Here is a 20,206-nt window from a genome sequence, read left to right on the forward strand (position 1 = left end):
AAAAGTTCGATCCTATTCCGCAAATAAATTGGCATTTTACCTATTTGTATATTTTAATTCGCGCTACCTTTTTCCACACTACTATTGGTTATCTTTAGTATTGTATAATATATTACATAAATAAAAACATACATACGTAAATCAATCAATAAATCAGTTTGGCATGTTATTAATCTCAGAGCATATTGAGGGACTCTTATTCTGAAAGATAACCCACCTTGAGTCATACACTGTTTGCCTTTAGCCATGTTATTGTTTTCATACCACAAATCTTCCACGGAAGGATTAATATTTGTTCTTTATAGTAGGTAAATTATTTGTTTGTCTTTTAAATAATATATATACCTTGCAACGAACACCTTCTGTTATTTAATTTGTCTTAGGCTAGTTAACTGGCTAACACTGGCTGCATTACTGGCTCTTTTTTGTCGATGTGCGGATACATACATATATTTTTGATATTTAGTATGAGTTATTAGTATTTCGTAATCGGTTTAGTGACCAAGACAGCTTGTCAAGTAAATTCACTGCCAGAATGACTGTAAAACTTGTCTTAAAGAGGCTGATGATGGAATGCTGTGATCTAAACTAAATGTTGTAATTACTAAAAAGATTAATCCCTCCCTTTTCCAGATCCTAGAATGCATCCATCACATCAATGCCTTAAGTGATCTGTGGTGTCAGGTAAACAAACATTTATCCACGTCTGTTTCTGCACAAGCACTATGATATAAGTTATATTTTAAATGCAATAACATTCGTTTATTTAGCATGAATGACATGAACCTCAGCCCAGTGGGCATGGACCAGCTCAGCGTGCCACCTGTGAGTGCAAGTCACCTCTGCCTCCCCACATCCCCAACGCACAATCACATCACCACTCCAGGTCAGGACTCAAATGCCTCTTAGATATGTGTTTGTGTGTGTGTGTGTGTATATATATATATATATATATATATATATATATTTGGAGAGAGAGAGAGAAGTAACACATCAGGTTTTATTTCAGGCATGCCAGTCGCTATACCCAGCTTGGGTCCATCACTTGGGCCTCTTCCTTCTGCACTGTCCCTGATGTTACCCATGGGTCATTTAGGGGACAGAGGTGTTATGTGTGGCCTTCCAGAGAGAAATTATACATTACCACCTCCTCCATACCCACACCTGGAGAGCAGCTACTTCAGACATATCCTTCCAGGTAATGTTACTGAAAAAATGTTAAGGTGCATTTTAAACCAGTGGCTGACAATTGTGTTGGACCTAAGGATTCCGCTAATGTACAATAAATCTAGAATTTCTTAATAATACGGTATATTATCTTATAATAATAACTAACATATCTTCACAACTTTTTGCAAGGATCCTGGATTCATTGTGCCACACTGTTTAGTGTCAAACAGAGAGAAATGTATGTTTGTTTAATCATTCAAGATGAAGTTTTATTAATAAAAAGTCTCTATATTAAAATATAAATTTTAAATGTGCTTATTTCGCTCTATAGTGTTGTCTGAACCTATTGTTGGCAGAAATAATATATTCAATAAAATATTTTATTTCTGCTGAAAAATATTTTCATATAAAGCTTTTGAGCCAATTCATTTTTATTTATTGTAGGCAGAAATATATTTTAATAGGATGAATTAAGCATATTAAAATAGATTTTTATGTATAGATTTTTTTGTCTATATGTAAATATTTTATATCTACCAAAATACATTCATTTTTAATCAAGCTTTTGGGGCAAATTAAGTTAATTTAAATACATTTTTAATATAGGAAAGAGTGAATGAATGAATGGACTTATTAATTATTACATTTTTAAATCTATTTAAATACAAAGTGTATTTTATATACAAAGTTGTTATTGTTATTTCAGCAAACAACACATTTCATAATATAAAACTTTAGAGCAAATTGAGCACATTTAAATACATTTTATAAACAGATTTTATTTTTGAAATTCTATAAAAAATGTTTTATATGCTTTATTTTTTTGTAAAGCTTTAATTAAAATGTACTGTTGGCAGAAGTAATATATCATATAAATATTTTATTTCTGCCAAAATACATTTTAATGAAGCTTAAGAGCAAATTAAGCTAATTTAAAATAATTTTTTAATTGTATATCACTTCACTGACCCTATGCAGTACCTTCATGGAACCCCAGGGGGCTGTAGATCTATTTATATTAATGTATCAAATGAATGAAATCTAGCTTTCTTCTTTTTTTTTCTTCTTTTTTTTTAATCTCTTTAGGTATTCTGTCATATCTGGCAGATCGTCCCCCTCCCCAATACATTCATCCCAGCAGCCTTACTATGGATGGGACTCTTTCCGTGTCCAACAACAACCCCTCTGGCTTAGACCCATACAGTGGCCCCGGCGGCCCTCTAGAACAAGGCCTGGTGACCCTAGACACAAGACAGGTTGGAGGCCAGGCTGATCTCCACCAAGGAGGCTCTCACGAAGTTCAGCTAGACGCCACAGGACTAACCATGGAGTCACGTGTAAGTAGTCCGATGTCTCCCGATGGAATGGAAGAGGACTTGGCCACCATGGAGGGTGTGGTGGTGGCAGAGACCCAGCAACAACTGGGTACCAGACCTCAGCCTCATGAGGGTTTGGCAGGTGTGGACTCCTCAGGAGGTGTGATGCCCCTGCATGGAGCAGGACTGGAGCTCCCAGTGGTGATGGAGCAGGAGCACATGGGCGGCAGAGTAGGAGCCAGCACTACAGGAGCGGGAGGTCCAGGGACGCTGAGTGAAGTCTTGCACTCCACTGGAGAACTGAACTCTGGGGTGGTTAGTGTGGTGCTCACGGGGGCCATGCCGCCACAGGCTCAACTAGAACCGGTATCTCTACATGGACCTTCAGGAATGGGACTTGAGTCTGTTAATGTGTCGCCCATCACCGCAGAAGTGTCTCTTGGGCCGGACAACAGTCTAGTGCTAGTGAACTCTACTTTACAACTAGTAGACTCGACATCTAATAAGGAAAACATGGCTACTGCCTTCAACATATGTAAGATTTGCTTGCTGATTTTGAGCATTGGAATGTGTTTTAGTCCAATTTCATGAATTTTATTGTTTTTTAGGGTGCACTTTATGTGAGCGGTCATATCCGTCGGACTGCCCTGAGCATGGACCCGTCACATTCATCCCAGACACGCACATTCAGAGCAGAGCCCGCCTCTCTCTGCCCCGCCCCCTCTGCCTCCGCATTTCTGTAGCTGATGAACCCATTGGTACATACTTTCTGTACAATTCTCAAAATATTGTTAATACTTTGTGTAGTGTGCTTATGATAAATGTTACAGTAGTTATTAAATTAATAACAGTAAATTATGCAAGGCTACAAGCAAAAATCTAACCTTCTAATAAGTACATGATGTTTATTAATATTGCTCAGAACTTATTTATATAATTAGGATTGGGAGGAATGAAAATGGAGAAAATGGAGGATTTTGGATTTATTCCATTAAAAGAAAATGGAGGATTTTGTTTGATTGCTGAAGCCATTTTTTGTTTCCTTCAGGTGTGTTTGCTAGAGAGACCATAACCTCCAGGACCTGCTTTGGGCCGATGGTCGGACAGCACTGTAGCAGTGTAGAACTTACAGACTGGTCTGATAAGGATACTCCTCAAATATGGAAGGTCCTTGACACATTTTTAAATATCAAGTGAATTTACCAAACACTTTTTTTTTTAAATCTTTACTTTTAGATTTTTGAATGCACACTACTGTTCAAAAGTTTGGGGTCAGTATTATTAGTTAAAGAAATTAATATTTTTATTCAACTATAAACATAATAAACAACAATGGCAGTTAAGACGGTTATTATGTTACAAAAAATTTAATTTCTGATAAATGCTGTTCTTTTGGCCTTTGTATTCATCAAATAATCCTGACAAAATCACAGTTTCCACAAAAATATTGAGCAGTACAAATGTTTTGAATGTTTGATAATTAACAAGAAATGTTTCTTGAGAACCAAATCAGCATATTAGAATGATTTCTGAATAATCATGTGACACCGAAGACTGGATCTACTGAAAATTCAGCTTTGCATTCACAGGCTATTAAAATAGAAAACAATTATTTTAGATTGCAATAATATTTTACTGAATTAAAAAAAAAATCAGCCTTGGTGATCATAAAAGGCTCAAAAATTGCAACCCCATACATTTGCAAGGTAGTACATACTACTAAATGGCATCATCTGCATAATTGTATTCACTATTACATTGACATGTCATGTTGTAATCCTAAAAATGGCTTTAATAGATCAGTGTGCATTTAATCTAATGTAGATGTTCCACAATGACATCCAAGAGTTCTGTATTGTGACGACAGATGAGCATGAATGCAACTGGATGATGTTTGTACGGAAAGCAAGGTAACCACATCCTTAAAAAACTTTTTTCAGCTCAGTATTGAAACCATGCGTTGTATAAAAACAATCAGGTAGTTCAACACTAAAATCAACTCTGTTTGCAGGACTACAGAGGAACAGAATCTCGTGGCATATATTGACAACGGGAAGCTGTATTTCTGCACATCCAGAGAGATTCTGCCAGATCAGGAGCTGTTGTTCTATTACAGCAGGGACTACAGCAGACAGCTAGGTGGGACTTCCTCTTGCATGGAACCCTCTGCCTCAACCTGTAAGAAGGTAATTGTACTGTATATCCATGTAAGATCTGTTCATTTCTGTGTCTCGTCAGGTTTGCCCAGAGTACCAGAGGGCCAGATATGTCATTGTGGAAAAGAATGTGGCTCTTTCACAGAGTTTAAATCCCACCTCAACAGCCATGCCCAGAGCCACAGTCCCACCCAAGACCACCCTGCTCACGCTACACACAACCAATCCCAGTCACAGGAAAAGGTGATCAATGAGTCGTCCCATTCCGCTTCCTCCCCACAGTGGCAGTGCCACTCCGATGTGAATGAACATTCCAGCAGCAGCAGCAGCAACGGGCACGGTCGCGAGAGGAAGTATAAATGCAACATGTGCACACGAGCATTCACTACGTCCACTAAGCTAAATGTGCATTTCATGGGGCACATGGGCATAAGACCACACAAGTGTAGCTACTGCAGCAAAGCCTTCAGTGATCCCAGTAATCTCAGAAAACACCTGAGAATCCACACAGGTAAATGCACGTTGTAGATAATTGCATTTGAAACTGTTCACAATTGTAAAACTGTAATAACAAGCCATTTTGATATAATAATAATAATAAAGTAAGAACATTTTTTATCCATTATAATTTAATGACTTTAAAAAAAATCCAATCCTGATGGATAAAATTGCATCCGACCCCACTTGGAAATGCATTGCATTATAGAAACAAAGTGGTTTATGAATTTTGGTATATGACCTGAGCTTAATTTGTTTTCAGTGAAATTACTTTATTATTGGCCAGAAAAATTTGCTGTCATCATTACTGCTCTGCTCATGAAATATATATGTTTTTTCTGCAGGGCAGAAGAACTTCAGGTGTACAGTATGTGGGAAGTCTTTTACTCAGAAAGCACATGTGGAATCTCATATGGTTATACACACTGGTGCCAAGAACATTAAATGTGACCATTGTGACAAGATGTTTGTGAGGAAACAAGATCTCAAACAGCACATGTATTCACATTCACTGTAAGGCTATATTTCATATTTTATTTAAAGTATACATTTTAAATATCCCTTTAAAATATATAAATTAATGATATGCATTATTATTTTATATATTATATTTATTAAAATATATAAATATATAAAGTGACTTTCGTCACTTTATTATATTTAAAATGTATTATTATATTAATATATTTTATATGTAATATAAAATGTAACTAATAATGGAAAATGTTATTATTATAGATAATATTAGCTATTATTAAATTCTTACATTTCATAGTCAAATCAAATCCTAAAATATTTTCCTGTTGAAAAATTGTATTTAAATATAATAAATTCATTTAAATGTAATATGTAACATTTATGTAATATATAACATTATGCACTGAGAATGTTGCATGTTATCTTTAAGAGCATGTTCTCCAAATATTTTACTTTCCCTGACAAAACAATTTAAAAATATGATTTACACATATATGGAATAATGTAAACCTGTCATAATCATAATTTTTTCTTAGCATATAATTTTCTTACCTGTTTTAATAGCCACCTTATTTCTTTGCTTATCCTTTCTTTATTCCAGGGACCGTCAGATAACTTGTCCAAAATGTGACAAACAATTCTTGAAGACCGACCATCTCAAAAAACACTTGAACTCTCATGACGGGAAACGGGACTTCATCTGTGAAAAGTGCAACAAGGGCTTTCTCACTAAATACCACCTCACACGCCACCTCAAAATCTGCAAGGGTCCTAAGATCGGTCGAGGGCCAGCGCAGGGTGAGGAAGGGGAGGAGGAGGAAGACGAGGAGGAAGATGATGATGAGGAAGAAGAGAGGGAAGCTGAAGGACAGATCAATCCAGCCGACGAGGAGGAGTGTGGAATAGGCATGAGAGGATATACTTCAGAAAAAAATATGTGATGGGATGAATTCAAACCTTATTTAGCCTATTTATTTGTTCTTGTTCTGCCCATCAGCCTTTAATTCCCGATGCCAAAATTTGTGTATGCCTAAATCAAATGGCCAACAGAAATGCATTTAGATTTAAATAAGAAAAAATATGCATCACATAATTTTAAGTGGTGTCACTGTTAAATTTATAAATTATTGGTCAAACAATAAACAAAAGACATTGCCTTTTTGTAAATTTTTTCCTTTATCTTTTTTTTCTGAGATAACCTTTTTGTTCAGTGAGCTCATTCACTGGAGCCATGCCTGTCCTGTACTCTGTATTTATATTGTAAATAAATGAAATTTGAAATTTACGTGCAAACATTTTATTTAAAATGCAAATAATTATGCGTCATAATATACTACATTTGATGCAAATGAAAAACCAATTTTCCTGGCTGCAGGGCTCCACCCCCTAGACTACCCATTTAATGCTGAGTATTAAAAGAAGACATCTTGGAACATGCTGTTCTAGAAAACAGGTTCCTTGTTTCCAAGATAGCTGATTTTTGCCATTGATTCTGCCATTGAAAATCTCTTCATTTCATTGCTTTGCGAATCTTACAGTTACTGAGAAACTTCCTTACAATGCTACTGTAATATGTGATTTGCAGGTTTGGAATTTAAAGCAAGCCTTAATATAGCAGCCACTATACTAAAGTTATGTTTGCTAATATTTTGACAGTTTCAAACTGTTGCTACTTTAGTGCAAAAGACTTGCATTTAATGTATCATGACAAAACAACTAGGGCCGGGACTCGATTAAAAAAATTAATCTAATTAATTAGAGGCTTTGTAATTAATTAATCGAAATTAATCGCATTTTAATCGCATATAAATATTTGACCTGAGAACAGTGAGAAGTACGTTTTTTTTATATGGATTTTTAAATTTCCCATCCACAGGGCCAACCAAAGCGGTCTCATCAGCTTCTTTGTCCATGTTCACTGTGGTTTGTTTTTGGCTGTTTCTCAATATGCGTTCTTCAGCGATCTTGCGTCCTTGTGTTCTCGTTCTACGTCATCATTAACCGTCGAAGTTCAGTTCCAATTCTCAAGAACGCAAGTATAGAGGATGCATGAAAGTGCCCGGATATGTTCTTGAAACTGAGGATGCATCGAGTGCAGACTTGAGAGAATCGAGCCGTTAGAAATCCCAGAAAACACTGTGGGTGGCCGGTGTACGGAAGCCTGTAAGCTTTAAAGTCGCTCTCACAAATACTTAACGGCTCTTCAAGTTGAAAGTAAACATTTATCGTTTTGGTTAATTTTAATAAAGTTATAAGACCCGGAGAAAGTCTGCATTTTTATTGGCATATTAAAATGAATCTTAACAGTAAAACATATAACGCTGTAAAATAAAACAATACAATTATATGAAAGTAATATCTATAATAGTATGAAATGTTTTAATAAGTTATGACATTTTGTAATATTTATTGTTCATTGGTCGCTGTTTATGCTGAGACTATGCGGTCAGTTAAGCAAGAACTCAGTACATCTCAGTTCTCATAAGTGTGCGTTCTGTGTTCTCGCGTCCTTCTGAGTAGAGGGACCCAACGCAAATCTCGCGGGAGCGGGCGGTTTGAATTTTGGTGCGGGCGGGAATGGGCGGCAAAAAAAAAACACTGCGGGATCGGGAGGTAGCCTAGCGACATGATGTCATTGTCAACAAAATCAAAGTACTTGAAGTCTAAAGAAACGCGCGGTAGCCTAAGCGTTTTAGATGTCCCCGATAGCCCAGGCTATATTCATCTTACCTACCAGTGCGTCAGAATACATGCAGGTCAGGGACAGAAACAAACATGAATCTATTTAATAATAGCAATACAATACGTTTTGTTTTTCCTGCGGGACGGGAGAAGACACAAAATCAATGCATCTCTATTATCGTGCGGGAATAAATTCTCAGAGTTTTGCGGGTGCGGGCGGGAGTGGACATACATATTGCGGGAGCGGGTGGGAGTGTAACACACACGTTGCGGGAGCGGGCGGTAATGGTCAGAAATTCGGCGGGAGCGGAATGAAGAAAACAGTCCCGCGCAGGGCTCTAAGTTACTTCCGAGTTCGTTCTTCCAAGGAAGCTTGGCAAGACCGGTCTCCACTGCAGTATAATCGGTCCGCCGAAACTCATCCAGTGAGAAACGTTCCGCGGTGCAAAAATAAGTGCGATTAAAATGCGTTAAAAAAATTTAACGCGTTATTTTTGTGTAATTAATTAATCTAAATTAACGCGTTAAAGTCCCGGCCCTAAAAACAACACAAATGAATCAAAGATGTCTGAGAAACTAGTAAAAAATTAGTTTTTTAATAATTTCATACACTTTACACAATTAGGCAGATAACATGAGAAAGTGTTGGTCCTGAGAATATATATATATATTTTTATATTAATTAATAAACACTCCTTACTTTCATAAAATAACAAAAGCACTTCCAGTACACAAGAGCAGCTCTCGTTTACTGTATTGATGTATGCTTTAAAAAATCCAAATAAAGTTCTGCATCAAACAGCTCTCTGGCTGAACTGCTCACTTGAAATTTACTTTACAATTAACCACATTTATTCTGTCAAATGACTATTACACTTGAATAAATGCTGCTCATATCTTTCTTGCAATCTCTGAGATTACTGACATCATTTATCCTTAATGAGAAATGCAGGAGTCATATTTACTTCAAATTGCAGTTAGAAACTGGATTAATTAACGCTTTAGTATTCTGCATTCAATGGATAATCCTTATGCTTGGAAGCCCTGCAATAATAAGGCAAAGGAGGCCATTAGTTAACATTACTAGAGACCTAATACTACACAAATGATACAAAGTCCACTGCAAATCTGCATAACGATGACTCACCATTCCAGCATAAAAGCTCTCCAGTTTCTATTAAAACCAATTATGGTGTTCATCTCTTCTTTACTCAGTTCAAAATCAAAGACCTGTAGCGACAAAAGTATATGTTGACCATTTATGAAAACAGATTGGGTTATTCTTGTATATCTAGTGTACTTTTGCAACATGTAGAACATGGTTTAATTAAAATGGAAATACCTCGAAATTCTCTTTGATTCTTTTAGGGTTTACAGATTTGGGAATGACCACAACATTCCTCTGCATATGGAAGCGGATTAGAACCTGGAAAGAAAGTTCCTTGCTTAGCATGTCATAAAATGAAGGCATATGTAAAAATGTGTAATGCAAATATTACAAGGTTCAACTTACATTGTACTACAAAGTTGATGGATGCATGAACTTAGTCAGCATTTCATAACTGATTAAAAACACAAGTTTACACCTACCTGTGCTGTGGTTTTACCATGCTTATCTGCAATGGCCTTGATCTTTGGGTCCTCCAGCAGTGATGGCTCACCTGCCTGTGCCCTAAAGAAAGTCAAATATATGAGAAGTAATTTATAGCCATCTCACTATTAATTAACTAACGAATGAGAGTACTTACCATGGTCTAGTTGGGGAACCCAGAGGACTGTATGCAGTGACTGTAATGCCTTTGGACTGACAGTAGTTAATCAGATTCTCCTGAGTCAGATATGGATGGCACTCGATCTGGAGGTGAAAAGCAGTTATTGGAAAGATTTTGGCACCAGTGAACCGCAAAGTCTTAACCCATTTTAAGTTCTTCAGATTTACTGCAAGCAACACAATACCTGATTATTGGCAGGTTTGTACTTGAGTCCTGGTTTATTCAGGATTCTCTCAATCTGATCCTGGTTGAAGTTGGAGACACCGATGGCCTTGACTAACCCAGCATCCACTAAGTCCTCCATTGCCTTTGTGAGAAGACATTAACATTAATATAAACAGCAATTGTTCTTTTATCAACTATCAAATGTGAGTTACACAAATCTCAAATTCATTACCTCCCATGTTTCTAGAAAGTTGCTGTTGTCTGGAATTACTTGGCCATCTTTATCGAATGGGAAAAACTCCTTTCCAGGCTGCCAATTTTAATACAGAGATCAGCATTAATTATGCACAGGAAATACAAGCAATTCTTAATTTATTATTAGTTATATACTTATTAGTACTACCTTAGTGCCCATGGGAAAGTGCATGAGGTAGAGATCAACGTAGTCCAGTTTTAGGTCACTTAGAGTGTTTTCACAGGCTAATCTTACCAAGTGTTTCTCATGGTAAGTGCACCACAGCTGTAAAAAAGAAAATGCAGGATTTAGTTAATGGCCAAAGTCCCTTTCAAATAATGTATTTGTTAAGCATTTTTCTACATTTTTAACTGTTAAACCATGACTTATATTTCAGTAATCAGTGCATGACGTAACAGTGGATTATAACACACAATAATACATGTTATACTAATGCCTTGTGTATGATCTGTGACATGGTTTGATGCTGTGTGAAACTCCAAAGCACATGACTGGCCTTGTGAGACCACGACTCCTGTCATGTGCCTCAGATACTGATTTTTACATGTGCTTCTACCTTGCTGACTATGAATAGGTCCTCTCTCTTCACCACTCCTTGGTTAATCATGGCATTGACTCCATCCCCAACTTCATTCTCATTTTCATACACATGGGCCCCATCGATGTGGCGGTAGCCGGCCAGAATAGCTGCCTTTACGGACTCTGTGACCTCTCCTGGAGCAGACTGGAGCAGGTTTCAAAATGTTACTAATAAATCTTAATATACCTTGCAATTATTATAAAATATCTAAAATTAAATTGTGAAAAGCATTAAATAGCACATTTTCTAGTGTTTAATTGGCAAACTACAATAAGCAACAGAAAAAAAAAATATTGGTATAATTGAAACCATCCAGAATGAAACTGTACTGTACAAAAAAAAAGAAAAAGAAAAGAAAAATGTGAATACTCACCCTCCATGTTCCCAGTCCAATAATTGGCATTTTAGCTCCATTATTAAGAGTTACAAATGTCATGATGACGTTTAATATAAAGCACTTATTAGACCTAATATAACGCACTTGTTAGTTTGCACACTTCTACAGCCTTCACACACTCTGCATCAGCAGCAGCCTCTTCTTTTGAAGCTTTTTATTACATGGGCTTGTAAGTGGATTTGATTGGTCAGGTCTGGAAACACCCCTTGGAAGGAGGTGCATCATTCCAACAAAAAGCAGACTTGCTTAAGTAGTTCAGGGAGATTTTGAAAGAAAATAAGTTAATTATTAAAAATAATAAATAAATTTAAAATAATAGTAATTATAGACATTAGATATTTTTGTGATTGCTTCTGGTTTTTAAAACATAAATGACATGATATATCGATAGTAATAACTTCAGCAAATACATCTGCACTTATTTTGTGCCGTATATAACTTTCTTTCTTTCTTTCTTTCTTTCTTTCTTTCTTTCTTTCTTTCATTTAGACAGTTTTAAGAGTTTATATTTAGATAGTTTGTGATTTCTAAAATCTGATGATCATAGCTCTGAAGTATCTGCGTTTGTTATTTTGAACATTTTGAGCACATAATGAATACTCTTTCTCTTTCTCTCTCTCTCTCTCTTGAATCTAGCTTGTTTTGGAGATGTGTGAGAGAGATGACCCTGCTGATTTGCACACAATCCATACTCACCTTAACAATGGGATTAAAAAAAAAAAATCACCAATACATTTTTAGGTTTCAGGATTTTTTCTTCTTAACTTTGTTTAAGGATGATTCTCAACTATGTTATAAAATATATAAAAAATTATTTGATATACCATTTTGTTTTATGCAATATGTGTGTAAAAATGTCCATAAACTGGTTTTCCCATTAAACACAGTGTATCTATACTGTATCTAATTTGCATATTAATTGATTGCTGTTGGGACAGCATGTTGAAAAAATAATTGTCATAATGGGAGTAATAATTGGCCAGCTTTTCATAATAATATCTAATATTTCATAACAAAATAGATATATAATTTATTTTCCTATTCAATTATGTTTCCCAAAATGCATTATAAACATGCTTTTAGTCCTGGTGTCCTCCACAGTGGACATGCATGAAATGATGTCCTGTTTCATAACAGGAAGTCATATTTGAATTTGAGAACCCATAACTTTTTTCTGAGATGTTGCTTTATGACAAACAATTTGAAAATTATTCAGATTTAAATGACAATTACAAAATATAATCATATTTCCACAAGGATGTAACATTTTTCACTAAATTAAATTTAGCCATCTTTAAAGACCTAGGAGAGGGTGTGGTCATGGTGAAACGTCCAATCATTTAGTATCTCTATGTGCTCTGTACAGGACATCCAGACTTACAACTGTGACATGTGAGGTCTCAGAGAAATTCACTGAAATAGAATGTACACTACATGTCCTAAGTTTGCTATTGCTAACCTTTTGGTTTCAGACTCTGGTTTGGCTTGACCCAATGTTGCCTGTTTCTAAAGACTGTGAGGAGTTCAGCAGTCATTCAGATCACTTAAAGACACTGCTTGAGCATTACAAGAACCTTGGACATCTAGATACCAAATGTGAAGAATTTTATGAAGTCTGTTTGACTTCAGTGATTTACTGAAGCTAATGACAGGTACAGTAGCTATTGTTTCTAACTGTATATTTCTATATTGCAACAGACTCTTGTCAGCCCATGAGTGCAGGAAACTGCATCCTGTCCACACTCTCTGGTAAAGCAGGAGACATCCATCAGAAGAGAGTAAGTAGCGTTCGGATGTTCGACAGACAGACCTCGGACCACATTGAGAAAAGTACTGTGGAGTCAGTAGTAGGAGCATCTGAATGTATATTGACTCTGGTAGGACCGGATGAAGATGTTCCAGAATCATGTGTACAAGAGGTGTGGGTTTGAATGATTCTGTGCTAACACTTCAAGAAGACCACAGATCTACAGATGTAATAAAGGGATCAGACTCTAATACTGAATAGTCAGAGTTCCTATCTTCTCCTTTGTCTGTGCAATCAGTGTTTGAAGATAGTGCTGTACCCAAAATAATTGTGGGCAAAGGCAGATCTGCATGGAAGCCTAAAACCACGTTGAAGATTAAAATGGTCAATCTTCAAAAGCTGAAGAGAATATCAGCAACTTCTCAGAAAACATATTGAACAAACCTGCAGCATCAGGTGGAGGTAGACTCTGTTACCTCAGAAAACAAGTAAGCTCATCATTTACTTATTGTTGTCGCAGTTTTAACATTAGTATTACTATGCTCGCAATCATAAGATACAACATAAGACTATGTTAGAACATATTCTTGAACATATGAATAACTCCTAATGTGTTCATTAAAACAAACTTGGTACACAGAGCAAATATTGTTTATTATACTATAGTTAAGATTTTTGAAATTTATGATGACTTACTTAGAAATGTTGTTTTTCAGTGTTGTTTTTGTTAACTATTAAAAGTCATTTTCTGTAATTGAAATAAAGCTGAAGTAAAATAAAATATAAATATTATAAACTTTAACTAAAAAAACAACAACTTTAACTTAACGAAACAAATACGTTTAAACTGGATTACTAAAAATATTAAAACAGAAACAAAAATTTATTAAACTGCAAATGACAAAGCACGTAATAAAATGACTAAAACTTAAATTTAAAACTGAAAATATAAAAACTAAAAGCTAATTTAAAATTTTAATAAATAGTATAATATAAAAATAGTTGTATTTGGTTTCAAAAACAGTTAAGCAATTTTCAAGAAGTAATTCAGTTTTCAACTTTAGTTTAGATTTAAAAAAATATCACGTGGTATAACTTTCAAATAAAAAGTGATATATTTCTTGTATAATTCATCATATTTATTAATGACTGTACTTAATCATTTTTTTCAACAATATATTCAACGTTTTATTAATATTTTATTTTTTTCAAGGTAAATGTTGAAAAAAAAAAGAATTATTAATTCATATATATTACGTTTTTGAGGAGTCGCATAACACATGACATTTCACAACATTAACTTGTGTTTATCTTATCAAGCACATCTATTTATTCTGGTTCTATTGTTAAATGATTTTAGGGGTCACCCTGTGGAGTCTGACACATCTGATTGCACCTTAAATAACACAAGTGAGTCACTTTCTATACACTTATTTATTTTGAGGTTCTTATGTACAGATGCCATAGAGGTACATATAAAAAAAAAAATAATGAATGACTATGCTGATGATATATATCCACATGACTCTGATATTGCAGATGGATCCTTTCACACCTACTCATGCTTGCAGAGTCCATTCAATCACTCTCAGGAGGAAAACCTCAGAGGTCACATAAAGAAAGTCCACTCCACTGAGGTTATGGAAAGTGGGACTGCAGTCGACCCCTCTTTGCCCAACAGCTGCCACATCTGTGGCAAAAGTTACAGCTTCCCATGCTTATTAAAAGCCCACCAGCGCACCCACCCCGGAGAGCGTCCTTTTCTCTGTCCGGTATCTGAATGCGGCCGAGAGTTTCTCCCATTCCCATGCCCTCCGTCGCCATCGACTCGTTCATGTGCCCAAGCACATCCTAACATCACCAAATGATGTTCCTGAGGAAAACAAACAACAAAAGCCAGAATCCCAAACCTATGGCTGTCTGTACTGCGTAGAGACCTTCAGCTCGCTTAGCGCCAGGAGAGACCATCACAAGACTCACCCTGAAGAAGCAGTGCATCGCTGCAATGCCTGCGGGAAGCAGCTCAGCTGTCAGGCTGCTCTAATCAGACACAAGCGGATCCATGCAAGCGGATCCATGCCCTATAAGTGTACCGAATGTCAGTCCACCTTCATCTGCTCAACCTCGTACAAAAGACACCTGCTGACCCATCAACCAGAGAGACCATTCCTTTGTACCTGTGGGAAGGGCTTCACATACCGTGGGGCTCTTTTGGCTCATCAGCGCATCCATTTGGAGGAGAGACCATATTGTTGTACGGACTGCGGGAAGGGGTTTCTGTACCCAGGGGCTTTGGCAAAACACCAGAAGACCCACTCCAGAGAAAAACCATGCCTTTCTGCACATTGTGGGAAGAACTCTAATATAGAGAACTCTCTTTTTTCACACTCGGACAGCCATAGCACTGAGAAAACTTTTAAATGCACTCACACACACCGGAGAAAGGCCTTTTTCTCCTTCGGAGAGAGCGCTACCACCCAGGATATACACCTTTCCAATGCCCGGACTGCAAAAAGAGTTTCACGCAAGCCTGCTACTTGCAGGTCCACATGAGGCACCACACAGGCATACGGCCTTATTCGTGTTCTCAGTGTAACAAGAGTTTCTTCAGTTCTTACCGCCTTAAGAGACACCTGCGGATTCATACGGGAGAGAAACCCTTCCAATGCTTGGACTGTGGAAAAAGATTTCAACAGTCATATCATCTGAAAGTGCACTTCCAGACTCATGTAGAAAAGAGATCGGAAAGCAAGACGTCTAATGCTTAATTGATGGCGTCATAATTACTTAACTTGGGGCAAAAAAGTATATAAAGTTCAGTGTTTACACACTTTATGCATTTTGTTTTCATATTAGTTCTCATACACACAGGAACCTATGTGAGTCAAATTATGTTTTATTTCAACAGTAAGTGAAAAGTCAGGCTAGATGCCTCATTTAATTTTTCACAAGTGAAAATGATGTGGTTATAGGGACATGCACAAACTGTTTAATAAGTGTTAATTTGGTGAACAGTTTATTTTGGTGTTTCATTACAACCCAGTCTCACAGCAGGTTGTTCATTATGGCTGAGGTCTATAAAAAAGGCGTCGTTGAACAACAAACGGTTGGGTTTTCTTGAAAAGCACTCGCCAAGACGTTTTAATTTTACATGTTACATTAACTACATACATATCATATTATAACCTTTATTTATGTATTATATAAGGGTTAAATTATCTAACACCACAGTAAAACGCGAAAATAAATAGAAATCGCGTTAGTTTGGTTAATTTTATCTAAACGGCTATTGAAAAGCCTTGCATTGTCTTATTAGTTTTTCGGAGTAAGTTTAAACAACATCATATACATAAACCAATTTTAACGAAAAGAAGATAATTCTAATTGATGTACCTACTGAAATTGTATTCACGGCCTGTCCTCTGCACTTCTTGCACGGTCCGCCAGGCGGCACCAACACAATTTAAAATCGTTCCATGTGTTCACTGTTGCTCCACAGTGTTTACAGCAGTACCAGCAGCTCTTAATAACAATAACTGCAATGAAAACATTATTTTTTATCATCATCTTTCTGGCTCTGGATATAGTTATTGATTAGATTAAGTAACAAATGATTTTGAAACTCAAAATTATGCTCAAACCATAGCGTATTGAATCTAATTTGGATTCTACTCTCTTGTCTGTGGTCCATCAGCAAAGAAGCATAGGTGAAAATGTTATCAAACAAAATAGACAACTGTACAATTATATGGTGGTTGCGTTTAGCATTGTTTAGATTTTTTTCGCTGTTGATGACCCTAATAAAACAGACCTGGAGACCAGCATTTCAGTGCCCAGTGAACCCTGAGAATCCTCGAAGAAAATGCATTGAATTTAAGTTTTATACCTTAGGTCTTTGAGACCCAAATCAGAAGACGATTTATGTATTTTAAGCCTTCTGAATTCATATGCTAGCTTTGTCGTTAATTTTAGTAGGCTATAATCTTTCCCTTCAGCGAGTTGTTAATTGGTGCAACTCGATTAAAACTGAACCATCCAATATTATTTGTCAATTAATTATTTGTCATTTAGACTGGTTTTCCAAAGCAGATCAATTGATTTTTTGAAAAGATCTGACCTTTTCTACCAACTGGACATCATTACTGGCTGAAAATCTTGACATTTCAGTTTGTTCCTCACGCATATCTATAATATGGCTTTTGAAGACTTGGAATGTAGTGCATAAGTTTCATGGGCTGCTTTTATGAATACTTATTGTGCTTTGCCTCCTTTTACAAGCTTGAAAGCTCCATTACCCCTCCATTTTTCCTCTTCCTTTAGGTTTCTACAGCTGTCATTAATAGACTCCCGAAATGTAAGATTCCTGCCGTTCTTTTTTTTTTTTCCCTTACAGAGATGCATAAAATCAACACTGCTATATTAGAACACAAAGCAGCAAAGGGCAGACACTTGTGGGTGGTTGTTTGGAGTCCCTTGGTCCATTCATTCTGTAAGTGTTTCCAGCTGGGATGGGAGAGGCCGGCGCCTGCCCAGCTGCTGCGCACTGACCTTACACTTACAGCAGGAGGGACAGAATCATTTACTAATGCAAGAAGCATAAGGATCCATATGACTTTGAAATACTTTTTTGGTGAGTGTCTAGTTTGCAAGAGGATTTTAATTAAACTAACTCTGCATTTACAGGGAGTATGATAAGGCCCTAAATGGGGCTCCAAGATGTAGATGAGTTTGTTTCTCAATCAGATCAGATTTGGAGACATTTAGCATCACTTGCTCACCAATGGATCCTCTGCAGTGAATGGGTGCCGTCAGAATGAGAGTCCAGACAGCTGATAATATCACAATAATGCATATGGCTACAGTCCATCAGCAATGTCTTGTGACGTGAAAAGCTGTTTGTTTGCAAGATACAAATCCATCGTTAATACATTTGAACTTTAAATAGTCGCTTCTGGACAAAATCCATAACATTTCCTCCAGTCCATTCCCTGTTGGCCTCTTACCTAAAAATCCACTGACATATTTATTTAGAATGGTTTTGGATAGTTTTTCTGGTCGATCCTTGATCTCTGCATATTTCTCTCCTGATTCAGACAAAGATTTTTTCATGGGGAAAGCAATATTATGGATAGAGAATAGTCATCTTAATGGTTAATTTGTTTATTACAAACATGCAGCTCTCACTTCACAAGATATTAATTGATTGTGTGGATTACTTGTGGATTATTGTGATGTTTTTATCAGCTGTTTGGACTCCCATTCTGACGGCACCCATTCACTGCAGAGGATCCATTGGTGAGCAAGTGATATAATGCAAACTTTCTCCAAATCTGTTCTGATGAAGAAACAAACTCATCTATATCTTGGATGCCATTACGGTGAGAAATTGGTCAGAAAGTTTTAATTTTTAACTGCATTTTCCTTTTAATTAAACACTCGACTATGAGAGATACAACTTGTATGTGATTATATAATTCCAGTTGAGCATTAGGATATGCTATAATCCTTTCGATTGAACGACTAATCATAGTGCAGAAGAGTTCGATTAATTCTGAAAGGCCTGCAGTTCTCTATAGCAGTGTAACGAGTTTAAAGTCGAGGGAGTGAAAAGGGGCACCCCATTTTTAAGTGACAAAAAAGCTATTTAAATGTTTGTCCAATGTAATTTGACACTCGTCTGTGACTTCAGTTTTAGTCTTTTCTTCATTAGCTTTACACAACTATGGCAAACACAAGGGCACTGTTCTCTCTCCCTCCATTTGTGTTATCTAATTTCCCCTCTCATCTCAAACAATCAATTACCTGGCTGAAGTAAGCCCTTAATGCCTTTAGCTGGAAATTGCCTTTGCGCCCATGCAAGCTAAATAAACCAGATTAGCCAGTGGTGATTGAATTCCGTAGGGCCGAGACCCTGACGAGGACAAATTCCCTCATCTGCCAATCTCCTGCAGCATTCAGTACATTAATGTCAATTTATTATTAATCCAATAAAAGGGATTATGTTGTAAACTAACACAAACAGACATGAGAATTTATTGAACCAATAATTAAAATATAAATGCATGTTGGGAATATAGATTATCAAATTAAACCGTGTCATAATCAACCACATGTTAATGCTGTGTGACACGTAAGGAATGAATGAAGGCTAGTTAAAGCACATTTCTATGTATATTCTCCAGATATTCCAAAATACGCATAATAATAATTCACAATTTGGGAAGGAAAGCAACTGTTAATTTGGGTCACACTTTATTTTAAGGTCCAATTCTTGCTATTAACAAACCATTAGCTACGACTTTGGACTCAATAAACTCCTGGTTTGCTGCTTATTAATAGTTAGTAAGGTAGTTGTTAAGTTTAGGTATTTGGTATTAGGGATGTAGAATATGTTCATGCAGAATACAGAATGTGCTTTATAAGCACTAATAAACAGTCAATATGTTAATAATAGGTATGCTAATAAGCAACTAGTTCCCTACACTAACCTTAATTAGCTTTTAAAATGAAGCAGTTTGAACACTGCAGCATTAACTTTCTTAAAATCAGTTATTAAATTCACTACATTTAATTCTTATAATCAGATCAATGTATCTTTACAGCCCAAATCAGGTTGCTCTGACATATATTGTTGCCTAGTTGCATTTGTTTGGAGAGCATCCTAAATACATTTGAACAGGTGGGCTATGTTAATATCCTCTGTGAACAGGGAAAAACCATTTGTGGAAATGTGCATCAGAAAAGATAAAGAGATATGCTGTTAAGGGACACCACTGAAAGATACTTTAATGACACTCAAACTGGGGCAGACAGTGCATTTCGGTTTTAGGAAGTCATTAGTTTAGGAAAGGATTCACATACAATCAAACAAGGTCCCGTGAGGGTCATTGCCTATATGAGGTGAATGTAACTTTGGTGTGTGTCTAGTGGGCTTTGTGATATTTAATAGCTCTTCTGAGAGCATGATAAAGTTTTAATGCATACATAAAG

The 20,206-nt window shown here is 36.3% G+C and overlaps 2 protein-coding genes across 3 annotated transcripts; one reads left to right on the forward strand and one right to left on the reverse strand.

Annotated features, from left to right (window-relative positions):
• The first annotated feature begins 191 nt into the window (after positions 1–191).
• LOC306861794 (PR domain zinc finger protein 4-like) lies at positions 192–6,901 on the forward strand. Of its 2 annotated transcripts, none has more exons than XM_079404276.1 (12): positions 192–308; positions 634–684; positions 771–886; positions 1,010–1,198; positions 2,257–3,021; positions 3,095–3,244; positions 3,535–3,653; positions 4,311–4,396; positions 4,498–4,625; positions 4,725–5,153; positions 5,485–5,653; positions 6,219–6,901. In XM_079404276.1, exons 3-12 carry the CDS (start codon positions 772–774, stop codon positions 6,556–6,558), a joined length of 2,490 nt encoding a protein of 829 aa, XP_079260402.1. In that variant the 5' UTR covers positions 192–308; positions 634–684; position 771; the 3' UTR covers positions 6,559–6,901. The 2 variants fall into 2 exon arrangements, with proteins under 2 accessions (XP_079260402.1, XP_079260401.1); XM_079404275.1 differs by having other exon boundaries at positions 199–304.
• A 2,399-nt stretch (positions 6,902–9,300) lies between these two features.
• Positions 9,301–11,508, reverse strand: LOC306861855 (aldo-keto reductase family 1 member B1-like; the record flags this gene model as incomplete). The annotated part of the gene is made up of 10 exons (XM_079404333.1): positions 9,301–9,343; positions 9,447–9,529; positions 9,642–9,725; positions 9,890–9,971; positions 10,048–10,154; positions 10,256–10,378; positions 10,469–10,546; positions 10,640–10,756; positions 11,049–11,216; positions 11,446–11,508. 10 exons carry the CDS (start codon positions 11,506–11,508, stop codon positions 9,301–9,303), a joined length of 948 nt encoding a protein of 315 aa, XP_079260459.1.
• Between the last annotated feature and the right edge of the window lie 8,698 nt (positions 11,509–20,206).

Source organism: Barbus barbus, assembly GCF_936440315.1.
Source record: "Barbus barbus genome assembly, chromosome: 42".
NCBI classification, from domain to species: Eukaryota; Metazoa; Chordata; class Actinopteri; order Cypriniformes; family Cyprinidae; genus Barbus; species Barbus barbus.

What these genes read in the sequence shown, in the direction of transcription:
- LOC306861794 (XM_079404276.1), top strand. Translation starts at nt 772, where the DNA reads ATGAATGACATGAACCTCAGCCCAGTGGGCATGGACCAGCTCAGCGTG. An exon ending in CTTCAGACATATCCTTCCAG is followed by an intron (nt 1,199 to 2,256) that starts GTAATGTTACTG and finishes TAATCTCTTTAG; the next exon opens with GTATTCTGTCATATCTGGCA. An exon ending in TGTAGCTGATGAACCCATTG is followed by an intron (nt 3,245 to 3,534) that starts GTACATACTTTC and finishes TGTTTCCTTCAG; the next exon opens with GTGTGTTTGCTAGAGAGACC.